This window comes from Stenella coeruleoalba (genome assembly GCF_951394435.1).
Source record: "Stenella coeruleoalba genome assembly, chromosome: 16".
NCBI classification, from domain to species: domain Eukaryota; kingdom Metazoa; phylum Chordata; class Mammalia; order Artiodactyla; family Delphinidae; genus Stenella; species Stenella coeruleoalba.
In genome coordinates this window covers 71,032,150-71,045,504 of record NC_137162.1, presented here as the reverse complement: position 1 = coordinate 71,045,504, position 13,355 = coordinate 71,032,150, and the positions used below count along the sequence as shown (strand labels likewise).

The window sequence follows — 13,355 nt, the reverse complement described above, 5'->3', positions numbered from 1 at the left end:
AAAAGATCAAAATTCAAAGTATGTTTGCTACTGAATGTGTATCGCTTTTGCACCACCGTAAAGTAGAAAAATTGTAAATAGGACTATTGTAAGTCAGAGACTGTCTGTATTCTTACACCTCACACAATCATCAGAAGAAGTGGAGTGCATGTGAAATTGGGTGAAGCACAAGTAATTAAAAGAAATAGCTTAAGCAATCTCATTTAACTCCTGATCAATGAAAGCAGGAAACACTGATACAGAGAAGGCTTCCTTGACAGAAGAAAGTGAAATTGTGGTAACAAATTCTCTGCCTAAACTCCACCTCATTCCCATTTCTCTTCGGCTTGCCCTGAAGCTACATGACTGAGGAAATGCCTTCCTGCACTGTTTTCTCCTAAGAGCAAGACCAGCTGCACATGTAACAGTGCCCACATGTCAGCTAGATGGCCAGATGGGAGGGCTCTGGAATTAACCTCCTGACTCTTCTGAAACGAAACTGGGTGAACCAGCAAGATCATCCCACCACTCTCACCCAGGCTTCTCCCCAATCCTCTGTGAATCAATAAAGGTACAAGGACTTGCCAAGTCACTTATCCAGTATCAATAAGCAATCATTCAATCATTTCTCCCAGAAATATTAACTGATAACCTACTATGTGCCAGGTGCTCTTCCAGACATTTGTGTCTTTAACAAGTTAAAGACACAAGTCGCTGTTCTCATTGTGCTAACCCTCGTCATGCTTATATTCAACTGGAGAATAGAGACAAAAAGCAAGAAAAATAGGTAAGGTATTTAGTATGCTAGGTGGTGACAAGTGCTAAGGAGGAGATATAGTGGGGAAGGGGGACAGAAATATTGGGGAGCATAAGCTGCTGCCGAAATGAGGTGGCCGTGGAGGGCCTTACTGAGAAGGTGACATTTCAGGAGAGACCTGAAGGAAGTGAAGGAGCTGACACGTTGATATCTGCGGGGAGAACACTGTGGAAGAGGGAACGGCTAGTGCAAAGGTCCTGAGGCAGGAGCATTCCTGGGGTGTTTTCCTGAGGGCGAGGGGGAAAACAGCAGGAGCTGAGCTCAGAGAGGCAATGCTGGGCTGAGGTACAGAGGGCCTAATGGGTGTCTGGCTCTTACTCGGAGTGAACTGGCAGACGATTAGGGGTTTTTGAGCAGAATGACTTAATTTATGTGTTAACAGGATCACCCCACTGCCATCATGAGAACTGACCAAATGGTGGTGGGGCGTGGGTTGTCAGGAGGGATAAGACAGAAGGAGAGGCCAGTTAAAAAATAATAATCCAGAGGGAGATGGTGGTGACTTCGGCCTGGGAGTGGTGCAGGTGGTGAGAAGTGGCTGCGTTCCTTATACACGTGGAAGCTAGAGCCACCGGGGTTTGCTGATGGAGCAGGTGTCAGATATGACCAAAAGGAGTCAAGAATGATGGTGGAATTTTTGCTCAGAGAAATTCTTTCTTCCCTGTTCCTGGTACTGACATCTTTAGCTCAGCGCTTTAACACTGAATTGTAACTCTTTAAAATGTTGCTGTCTTTCCCCACTACTCTTTGAGTCTCAATTTTAGGGATTTTGTTCTGTTCCTACTAGTTTCTCTCCCATTGTGCACAACACAGTGTCTGTAACAAAAGAAGCCCTCAGTGACTGTTTATCAAATAAAATGGCCTTATAGATACTGCAGGATGTAGATGCAAATATGTCTGCAGACTCAACATCTAAAAGAAATAAATTTGGGCCTAAAATAAGTCAGTTAGGGGATATGCTTAAAGTTTTAATGAAAAAATGATATGTGAGCTATTACATTTCTTCAGACAATTATGGCTGAAAGATAGCTATATAATATCTCTGGTATATAGCAGAGATTATCCACTAAAAATATATCTTTAAATTATTTGGATTTATCTTAAAAATCTATTTACCCATCTAATTGGATACTTTCATAATGGCAGAATAAAAATGGATTAATGATCTCTTCTAGGAATTAGACTGTATCCAGAAACAAAGGAAATATAAAGAAATGGGCAGGTTACTTTCAGGATTAATTCTGGGCTAGTTTCACAGAATTAAGGCTTAACATAACACCCTCTATTTCACAGACCATCTTGTTTTTTAAAAAACATGCCAACTCTCCCGTCCCACCCCAAAAGTACTAAAATAGAAAGATAACCAAGGTGATAAGTTTAGAAGAGATTTTTGCTTCTTTGTTTTATCTTTTGGTAATTCAGTACTTTGTCCTTCTATCTATACTTTCTAGGCCGAGAGGCAGAGGAGTTCTGAGGAGAGAACAAAGTAGTGGAATAATTTTGGAAATCTAATAAATGGTCAAAATTAAAAGTTATTGATACGATTATTGTTAAGATTCACTAAGAAAAATATCCGTGAAAGTGGTCTGTAAACCATAGGGTACCAGTTATTGTCAGACAAATACGATTATGGGTTCAAAAGTCACCAAAGACATATCTTGTATATTGCAGCTAATAAGAATGGCAGGACGTTCTCATCAAGAGATCTTTCCCTTTTGGCTGACTAGCTCATTGATATGGAATTGCTGAAAGATGGTAACAGAAGCATCCTCTGAGGACACTGCAGAATTACCCAGCAGCTGTCTCTTTCTTCTTACCACCTAATTTATAAGGGAAAACTGTACGGGCTGAAATATCTATTTCTTCATCAGATGATTCCAGTATAGAAACACCACAAACTGATGTTTTCTCTTTGTCCAAGGAGGAAAAGTCAACAAACTTAGCTGTATTTGACCCAACTTGTCAAGCTTGCAGTTATTAAGTAGTAACAGCAAAAAGGTAAAAAGAAGGCAGAACACACGATGTTAATGCATTGAACAGTATATATGTCCCTTATTCTCCTTACCCATCTCAGTGGCCACGTTATTCATATGTCTGCGGCATCTTTTGGGTCCACAAATGCTTTCCTGGGCTCAACCATAACGGACTGTCTTTCCCAGTCATGTGACCAGTGTTTGGGCAGCAGCCAGCATCCTTCCAGGTCCCGGAACATGACTGACCCCAGTCATCAACCAAGCCCTGTTCCTGTCTCATTTGGCACTGCTGCTTCCCAAGGACAATTTCATCCCGGGAACAGGGCTGGGCTGTGCACAGGGATCCCAGCTCTTCTGATACTGTGTCTTCTGGTTACAGTACAAGATGTACCAGTTCAGAGCAGGAAGGACAGTGGAGGACAGTAGGCTGGGGTTGGCACAGAGCACGGCACAGACATATTTTCTCTGTGCCAGATGATTTGGCATGACTGCAATCCTATGCTTGAGTACTTTAGTACAGAATCCATAAATTTCCAGTACATTAAAAATTTTTAATTACTTGTATGCATTTAGTCTAACATATTTTTGTTTTGGATTAGCACAAAGCAGTAATAATCCACTTTCAACCGTTTTAGTTAATGCCCTCATCTATGGGTAAATGGAGTACCATAAGTATATAATTATTTTTTAAAATGATTCTTGTAAGGACCTTGGAAATGATACCCAGAGGAGAAACAAACTATCGTTGGAAAAACATTAGTGTTAATACAAGTAATTCTGTTTAAGAATACTCATTCAAACAAGGCATTCCCCCCCCGCCCCAATTTATAAATTCAAAAATTTGGCAAAAAAGGGGGAGGTTTGGGGTGGTGTGGCTTACTATGCTTCCCTCCTTTTTCTCTTGGTCTCGCACCATTCTCTAGTTCCAGAAGGGACCAACTACGAAAGAGAACATTGTTACTATTTGATGGAGAAATGGAAAACTTTCAGGAATGTGGTGTCCTTCATTCAGTTATCACAGGGTGCCTGCTCAAATATATCTTCTCAGAAAAAGATACAAACAGGACCACAGCCAAAGACACAGGCCACTTGGGTGAATTACGATCCACACAGCTGAGGACTCTGTCTCTGGGAAAGGGGATCCAGCATGATTTGGGGACAATTTGATAGTGTCCCATCATTAGCTTTGAGATGCCAGAACCATTCCATTTCCCATGTTCAGCTATTAAGGATCTCGTCTTATTTTTTTCGCCCCTAAGTTCATACAAATGATTTCTATTGATATTTTCAATGAGAACTAAGTTTAAGTTCTATAAGTAATCAAAACATACATTGTCAGCCATGAAAATTTCCTCACATATCATAGACTACTTAGACGGCCCATAAAAATATTTTATTTAAAAAATTATTGAGCTACAATTGAAACGCACTAAACTTTGTATACTTAAGGTGCTCAATGTGATTAGCTTTGACATAGGTATACACTCTCCATACTGTCATCCCAGTCAGTAAAACAAATATTTCCATCACCCTGAAAGTGTCCTTGTGTCCCTTGGTAATCCCTCCTTCCCTCCATCCTCTTTCCCAGGCAGCGAGTGTTCTCCTTTCTGTCAGTATAGATTACGCTGCATTTGCTAGAATTTTACAGCAAGGGATCCACACACAGTATGTGCTCTTTTTTCCCCGGTTTCCCTCACTCAGAAGCTCTCTCCAGCATTCATGAGATTCTTCCCATCTGGCTGAGGTTCAGTAGAGAGTATTGTGATGTTTCCGTGACAGTGTTTAGCAAAGCGTGGCCTGAGGACTGGCTGCTTTCGGATCATCCAGGTACGGGCTAAAACATGCCGGTTCACCTCCCCCCAGATCTCTGACATCAGGTAACCGGTAGCTTCGGCATAATCAACTATGAGAAGTAGCAGTTTTAGTCGAACCTCTTAGGGCACAACTACTCCTGTCCCTTGGTCCAACTAGCTGCTCTTCTAATGTCTTTCTACTGTTTTCTATAACTTGGGCAAGTCTTAGTCCTTTATGCCACAGCAGGACGAAGTATCTTTGGGAAACAAGCTGCAGTAGTTTTCCTAGATCCCTCTGGACCACACATTTAGAAGTGGTTTGGATGACTTTTCCATCAAGTACCCGCATTGGGAACTTTCCTCCCTTTGCTGATTTGTTACCCATTTATAAAGTCCACCTTCAGGGCCAGGACTTGGGTGAAGAGTGAAGCACTGGCCTCAGGTGCAAAATTTAAAGAGGTGCCCAAAACCTCAGTAATCCAGATGAACACTATTTTTTCAAAAATCAAAATTAAGGTAAAAAAAAAATCCATGATGAGCAAAATACCAAAATTTTAAATAAGGTCAGGACCAGTAACATTTGCCATGCTGAGCCTGAGACGGAAAGAAAAGATCAGTTAACAGTGATCCTATCTTTTCTTTCTTTTTTTTTTTTTTTTTGCTGTACGCGGGCCTCTCACTGTTCTGGCCTCTCCCGTTGCGGAGCACAGGCTCCGGACGTGCAGGCTCAGCGGCCATGGCTCACGGGCCCAGCCGCTCCGCGGCATGTGGGATCTTCCCGGACCGGGGCACGAACCCGCGTCCCCTACATCGGCAGGCGGACTCTCAACCACCGCGCCACCAGGGAAGCCCGATCCTATCTTTTAAAAATTATTATAATTTACATTTTACACCCAAGGTGAGTGCCTCACCCTCATCCTAGCCCTGGCCCTCTTCCACTTGATATGTTTTTCTGTCTGACAGGCTGTTTGCCATCCTGAAGTCATCATCAGAATGTTAGTTCTGGCCAAGCGTTTAGAAAGCGCCACGGACGAGAACTACTTCAAAATACTTTCCTGAGACACATTCGTTGTTTCTTGCTTTTTTCCCATGCCATTAACCACAACTTCGGCCAATCCCAAACAAAGACATAAACACTGGTCACCCACAGTCCTGAATTTTTTAAAGGGCCTCAACCAGGCATTCAAGATGAGATGTATTCATGCTGTATCTGATTACATGTGCCTTCAACGTGAAACTAGAGCTGTCTTATCTAAACAGATACACAGAAACCATGGCTCTGATTGATGTTATCATTTAAAACATGTAGTGTACTTCTCATTGGACGTAAAAACACGAGAAAAATCAGTGTGTAAGAGTAATCTATATAATAAGAGTTCCAACTGTACTGAAAATATGCCTAGAAACTCTTCGGCGTAAGGGTAAATGCAGTGATTCTGCACGCTTACGTAAAATTGGGGGGAGAAAACATGCCATAGAGAGTACCCCAGCATCCCACTCACTCTCAGAAAGTTTGCTCGGTTGTAACATTTTTACTGGAAATGAAAGGACTCATGTTTAGTCACTCATGGGTGCATATAGAGAATTAAGTCATTTGCTACGTATTAAAGAACTTAAGAGGAACAAATGGAATATTAGTTAGAGCTGGTGATAGATGGTGAACGCTGGTCTTCCATGTCCACACAGAACAGTGTAAGAATTAGACTGGACTGGGAATAAATGTAAAGTAAGTTGGCCATCAATCATCATCATCAACCACAAAAGCCTGGGGGCAAGGGAAGAAGCAGGCTTTGGAGTCAGACAGAACTACCAGGAGAAGCTCAGTACCACTCTCTCCTAGGCATCTGACCTTGGCCCCTTTCTGTACATGCTTGCTCAACTGTGACATGAGCCTAGTTTACAGGGTCACCACAAGAATGACGTGGCAACAAGATACGAAGAGCCGTGAGCACAGGCCTGGCTCATGGGGAGCCCTGATTAAATTGGAGCTGCTGTTATCACCACCTCCAGCCCCATAGGCTTTATGTGTTTGAAGGTTATGTGACCCCAAGACACAGCAATGGCGAAGGTTTTCAAGGAAAGTGGACAATAAAATGGGTACTCATTTATGTGTGGTGTGACTGTAGGATGGCGGCAGAGGGGCCCAGGTATTCTGTTGAAGGCAGAGCCCATCCTACTTGCCTACATTTTCAGTGCCAGGTACCTAAGTGTACACACTTCCTTCTTTTAATAGTTCTAGGGGAAAACTCTTGAGTGATATCCCTTTAAAAAGAAGTTATTTTTTTTTCTTGCCAGAAAAGAGCAGCTGATCACAGTCATGGCTACTATGTACAGTTTTGTTCTTGACATTTTAAAAGATCCAGGAAAGAGCTTCAAAAGTTCATGCGAAAATGGATAGAAAGTAGGTGGTAGGAAGAAGGAAGGCTACTAAAAGTTGGAGTCATTCGCTCCAGACAAAAGAGGGTTTGAAGTATTTCAAATGTGTTAGGTAAGTGTTAGGATGCTAATGCCACTCTGCTACCTTTCATGTCCATCGGACAGAAGGACTCCTATCACTACTTCTTCTTGGATGGGTGATCTCCCTTCCTGGAGAAAAGGGGTTGACCAGATGACTTTTTGAGATCTCTTCTCATTCTAAGCCACCACACAAATATAGAAGAGCAAATGGATACCCAGCTCATCAATGTGGGGTGGTGGTTTCAGTTGCATTCTGTTTAAAATGAGGTCAAGGTAGCTTGTCACAATGGAAAGAGGGGGAGCCAGGAGTCAGGCAGAGCTGGGTTTGAATCTATTTTTGAAACTCACTATTGGGCAGGTTATGGTAGTAAAAGAACTCAACTCTCTACTCAACTGCAGTAGAGATCATCTCTGCCTCCTAGGGTTCCTGGAAGGATGAACTAAACTAGTGTTGGCAAAGCGCCTAATATTTTGATTGACACACTGTAGGGCTTTGATGAATTGGAGCTATTAATCTAGTTGGCTAAAAAAATGGGTTGAATAATTACCTTTAAATTATAACAAGAGCCTTGACATTCTGGTTGTAGTTATACCACGTGAGGAAAATCGCAAATTCGAGTCAGCAGACTGGTACCACCCTGGCCCACCCTGCAAACTAGAACGTGCCTGTGCCAAAGGAGGTTTGAGGGGGTAACTTGTTAACTAGCTTGGTGCTAAGACGCCGAGGAAACTGAAGGCGAGGTCTAAGGCATCTTGGTATGAATCTGGTTTCTCTCACTGTCACCATAAGAATCAAATGAATTATTTTAAAAAGGTTCCAAATACACTTCCGAGTCTCAGGAATGTATCACATCTCGCCGACTTGTAATTCATACCAAGTATAGTAAAAACATCAGTGAAAAAACAGGTTTGCAAACCAAACTGAATGTCAGAAACTGGAATTACGATTTTTCTCCGTAACGAATGATAGGGAGCTAAAAATGGAAGTTATACAGAAATTAAACAGCTCTCACACAGCAATGAGATCCAGTGGTTGGAGCCCTATACTGAGGAAAAGAAACTTCTACTACTACCAGACTTTTCCATACAATGTAACTTTTTGGTGCTATAGCAACGCGGTCTGACATAGTTAGCGTTTATAGACAGAGGCTGGAATCCGAGACAGAACAGCCCTGGTTTTTGTTCTTTACCAGTGGTGGGGTCTGTGGCAGGAAGCCTGGAGGCTGCGGAGAATCAGAAAAGACAGAGGAAATGCAAGGCCAGACATGCACATAAAAGTGAGGCCCACAGAGAGCTCGGTCAGACACACGGGAGGGCTTCCTGAGCCCCTCTGTGTGGCTCAGGGAGTCAGACTTGGCTTGGAAGGCGCGTCCTGTTTCCACCCAAGGGGTGGGGGATGGCTACAGTTGACAGAGCAAAACACCGTCAGAGCCAGCACACTGCACTTTGAACTGATAGAGTCACATGAGAGACCAGCTTATTTCTGTTGGGAGGGACCAAGCACAGGCACGACATACATCAAGAAGCTGGACGAGGCCCAGCGTAGATGCCTGTCAGTATCAGACCTATGAAGGTCACTGTGCCATTCAATCACCCCTAAGCAGGAACCTCCCATGATCATGAGGCCGCCTTTCTAGTGCCACAAAACGAGTTTTACATGGTGGAGCCAAGTTAGAATGCATCATCCCAAACACATGAATTTCAAGTGGCAAGAAACCACTGAGCTGTTGAGACAGCATGTGGAAGCTAAACCCAATATCTCAGTAAGCTCATCTCTATTCACCACACCTTTTTAGAAGTTGGGTACAAACAGTCCTTTGAAATCTATTGTGCTGTCCTGACTTTGCTCCCAGTCATCATTTAATTATGCTTCCTTAAAACCACAGGTATTACAAAATCTGACGGCATAGTACTTACAAGCAGGTTCACTGATTCTTATTTCTGTGCGTGTGTAATAATGAGACAACAGAAAAAAACCCAAATGGCAACGAAGATAAGAATCAAGAACATCATGGAAAGGGAAAAAAAAAAAAACAACCCAGGAAACTCAAGAAGAAACCTATCTGTAATGCTGGATATTAAGTTCAACAGTTCTCGTTGTTCAAGGGGACGTTAAAATCAGTTTTATTTCTACATGCCTCTTTCTGAGACCCCCTTGAACAAACGCCTAAATTGCAGATTCTTTCAGTGTGTGAACGACTTCTCAGGACTAGGGCAAACCCTTTCAGAGGTTTATTCGGTATTTTAGACCACTTGGATAAATGCCAATAGAAGTTCAGAGGCTTACGAGGGCTACTGGCTTGAAGAAAAGAGAGGTCCTTTCAGAAAAGCTTATCTCAATACAAAGGAGTAACTCGTTTGGAGTATCTAATCCAATCCTGTGAGGTAGCATGATGCTTGATGTTAACAGAGACCTAAATTCTAAACTTTCTAAACTTAAAAGGAAACGTCTTCATTTACTATTAAGGGGTAAGGAAATCTCCTCCTTATCTGGATTTTGATAGTCATAACAGATTCACTGAGAGGGACTTTAAGACCGCTGGAGTCCCGGAGACTCCTTTGGAGTTATAGTGACCAAGAGAAGTTGCTAAATATTTTACGGTACTTTGACCTTGTTCCCACTCATATTAATGTCCTAGATTTATCTTCCCTTTACTGGATTTTTCCTCCTCCTCCTTTTTTTTTTTTTTTTTTTAAATGAAAAGTAGACATGAATGCTTCAGTTCATTTTGGAAATGTGCCTTTGTGAAGGACTTCAGAGATATTTTTCTTTCTTTTTTAAAAATGACCTTCAAATAAAAACAATAGACTTTTCAGACAACAAAGCCCAAAGCAAGTAACATCAGACTGCAGTATGGTCACAAAAAGACCAAAGAGACCTTCTGAAGCGGGGTGGCCAAGTGCTAAAAAAACTTAAAACATTCTAAGAGAAGGTAAATTAAGTATTATTCAGGAAGACAACAATCAAAGCGGCCCAAGGTTGGAGAGCACAACAGAATCTGCACCCAGCAAACGTCCAGTTTAACTAGCACTGGTTGTTTTAAATAAAGTACTTCCTGGGAGGAACCACGTGGCCACGCAGAGTGCTTTTCTTGACATCGGGAAACAATGCTGTTTGGGGTTGCTCTTTTTTTTGGTCTTGTCTTTTCTTAGACACAGTGCAGAACCCAACACATCTCGAGGCCATATTATGTGATTTTTTGTTGATTTACGAAGCAGAGATGGGTTTGGGAAAGGAAATTGTACTGAAGTTGAACTGAACTGCACTAGTCTTGGTTTACCTGCCATATGCAAAACGCCTGTCTTTGTGATGATCGCCGAAAGTATCCCAAAGCCTGAGAGAAACGCTCACTTCGTCAACGACGTCCCGGGAACGCTCCAAGACCTGCAGGAGAGACAGCACCCATGCTCACCGGCAGTCAGAGGCTCCCCCTCAGAGCCGCCGGGACGTACTTGTATTTAGCGGTCTCCTTCTATCTAACAGGACTTAGCTAAGTCCTAATTCTGTTCCTGGAGCCGCGTGCCTCAAAAGCCCTCCCTCAGGATACCATAGCCACACTCCAAGTCGGCCTCTGGCTTTCGTTTTCTCTTGTGACACTAAAAAGGTGAGTTTTGTCTCGAATATACAAGTTAACCCCTTCCCCTGCTTTTAAAAAATCAGACTGGCTGTATTCAATTGCCTGTGGTAAACTGTAATGGAAAAGAATATAAAAGAATGTATACATAGGTATACCTGAATCACTGTGCTGTACAGCAGAAACTAACACAACATTGTAAAGCAACTAGACTTCGATAAAAAAAAAATCAAGTAACTAGAAATCCAAAAAGATAAATAAAAATCAGACTGGCAACAGCAATGATGTACCCTTAGGATTCTAAAGAAACGCCGTCTGTCTTACCTCCTGGCAGACCCGGTACTGGTCAATGGCCCACACTGTGGGGACGTGGGTGGCCAGCAGCTGGTACTGTGTCAGCGTCGTATTACACGCTCTGGCGCAGATCAAGCGTGTCTTCCCCACGGCGTTGTCTCCCACGACCACGCACTTGATGGTTTCCACGTTGGGTCTTTCGTAGTCCATGTCAGTGTCCATTTATAAAACTCTAGAAGAAGAGAGCGGACACCACATTCAAGACACTGGTGCTTTCCAGAGCGGTCAAAGATGGGAGGGGGCCAGGCGGTTTTCCCTTGGTCCAGGTACTTCTTTGGAGGTACCCAGGCAGAAGCCAGAAGTTTGGAAGTTTCTACTAAGCCAAACTGAAACTCAACTTCTCTTTTTATATCTCACACAAGTACAAAAACACCGGATTGTTATTTTGACCCCAAACGGTTGATTCCGGTTAACATGTTATTTTCTCCTTGGTTTTCTCTAAACACAACCTGCCTACTGGAGCTCCATCCAGGCGAGTCAGGGCTGCTTGCACACATTTCTAGCTCACTAGCTACTCACGTCAACCCGCTAAAGAGACTGGGCACCTGCAGGTTTAACCTTACACATTCGGTCATAAGCAGCCTTTTCAGTATGCGTGTCCGTTACAATCTTCCAGTGATCCAAGATCTCTCATTAAAAAGCAATTTCCTGTAGGTTCTAAACTATCCTGGTGACTTAGGGGAGAATCCAAAGTGTGAGCAGAAAGGGACTACTTGACTTTAAAGAAGAGTGAACTGTAAGTGTGAGATTGGATACATTATTGTTATTATTATTATTTTAATTAATTAATTTATTTTGGCTGAGTTGAGTCTTCCGTTGCTGTGTGCCGGCTTTCTTTAGTTGCGGCGGGTGGGGTTGCTCTTCGTTGCGGTGTGCAGGCTTCTCACTGCGGTGGCTTCTCTTGTTGCGGAGCACGGGCTCTAGGCGTGCAGGCTCAGTAGTTGTGGCGCACGGGCTTAGTTGCTCCGAGGCATGTGGGATCTTCCCAGACCGGGGATTGAACCCGTGTCCCCTGCATTGGCAGGCGGATTCTTAACCACTGCGCCACCAGGGAAGTCCCTTGATACATTATTAAAATTAATTTATCCTTGTACTTATTCATTAATTTTTATTAATCAAATTCCTTAAAACATATTCTTAAGAGGAGCACTATAAAGAAAGATTTTGAAAAAAATTCCCTTCCTCTCTGTTTTCAGAGAAGAAATCTGGAGCATGTGGTAGAGAATGATTTTACCAGAATGAGGAGCTACTTCAGAATCTTCCTGAAACCATCAAAAAGGGTTAAAAGAGGGTTGCTGGGTGAGGGGTGAAGAGGCAGAGGAAAGTTGCTGGCAGCTCTGCTTCCCCAAAACAGGAACCCCACAAGTTGCAGAGCGGACTGCTTCCTGGTAGCAGCTGGATGGGTGGCCAACCATGCAAGATTTTAATGTATTATGACTGCTCTTCTGAGGAAGTCTATTGTTAAACTGAGAAAACTGTTGGATGGTCATTTTCTTGAAAAGAGTCCATAATGGTCTTAACAGCCATGGTAAAAAAAAAAAAAAAAAACTCAGAGTAGGGCCTAATACATAATTGGGAATCAAAACATGTTAAAAATTTTTTTTTTAATAAATTTATTTATTTTTGGCTGTGTTGGGTCTTTGTTGCTGCACGCTGGCTTTCTCTAGTTGCAGCAAATGGGGGCTACTCTTCCTTGCGGTGCGCAGGCTTCTCATTGCGGTGGCTTCTCTTGTTGCAGAGCATGGGCTCTAGGCACATGGGCTTCAGTAGCTGTGGTGTGCGGGCTCAGTAGTTGTGGCTCGTGGGCTCTAGAGCGCAGGCTCAGTGCTTGTGGCGCACGGGCTTAGTTGCTCCGCGGCATGTGGGATTTTCCTGGACCAGGGCTCAAACCCATGTCCCCTGCATTGGCAGGAGGATTCTTAACCACTGTGCCACCAGGCAAGTCCCTCAATACATGTTTAATTCAATTGACTTAAGAAAAATGATAATTTGGATAATATGAGATTAAGGGTATAGAGGGAGAGATAGAAGAAGAATGTTAAAGAAGAATGCTTTTGCACAGCTAGGACCATCTGAATGTGGATAACACCATCACAGGAGGTGTTAAACCCGAGGCTGGAGAACTATCTGGCAGGAATGGAGTGGAGTGATTCAAGGAACAGATGTGTGGTGAGGTTAAGATCTGATCCTACACCCGTGAAGAGGCTTAAAATAGATACCTGTCCCCCACCTGGTAAATGCTGATTTTGAAGGTCTTGGGTGGGAAAAGAGTCTTTAAATATCTCCAATTCTGGTGATTAGCCAGGTGTGGTGATTCCAAAAATCAACCTCTTTAAAATCCAGCCTTAAAATTCTATGATTGTATTAGTTCTCGATTTAATAGTATAATGTGGCAAAAGCATTACTT

At 42.8% G+C, this 13,355-nt stretch overlaps 1 protein-coding gene across 9 annotated transcripts in view; it reads right to left on the bottom strand.

The window, feature by feature from the left end:
- RHOBTB1 (Rho related BTB domain containing 1) overlaps positions 1-13,355 on the bottom strand; it is a 69,542-nt gene that overhangs the window by 26,853 nt on the left and 29,334 nt on the right. For all 9 annotated transcript variants that reach the window (XR_013824418.1, XM_079901063.1, XM_079901066.1 and 6 more), the window contains 2 exons: positions 10,919-11,120; positions 10,301-10,404 (listed from right to left, as the gene is read on the bottom strand). Coding sequence is in view for 8 of the 9 variants with exons in the window: in XM_079901063.1 (XP_079757189.1) it covers positions 10,301-10,404; positions 10,919-11,110 (296 nt within the window). In the remaining variant the exon portion in view is untranslated. The remainder of the gene's footprint in view (positions 1-10,300; positions 10,405-10,918; positions 11,121-13,355) is intronic.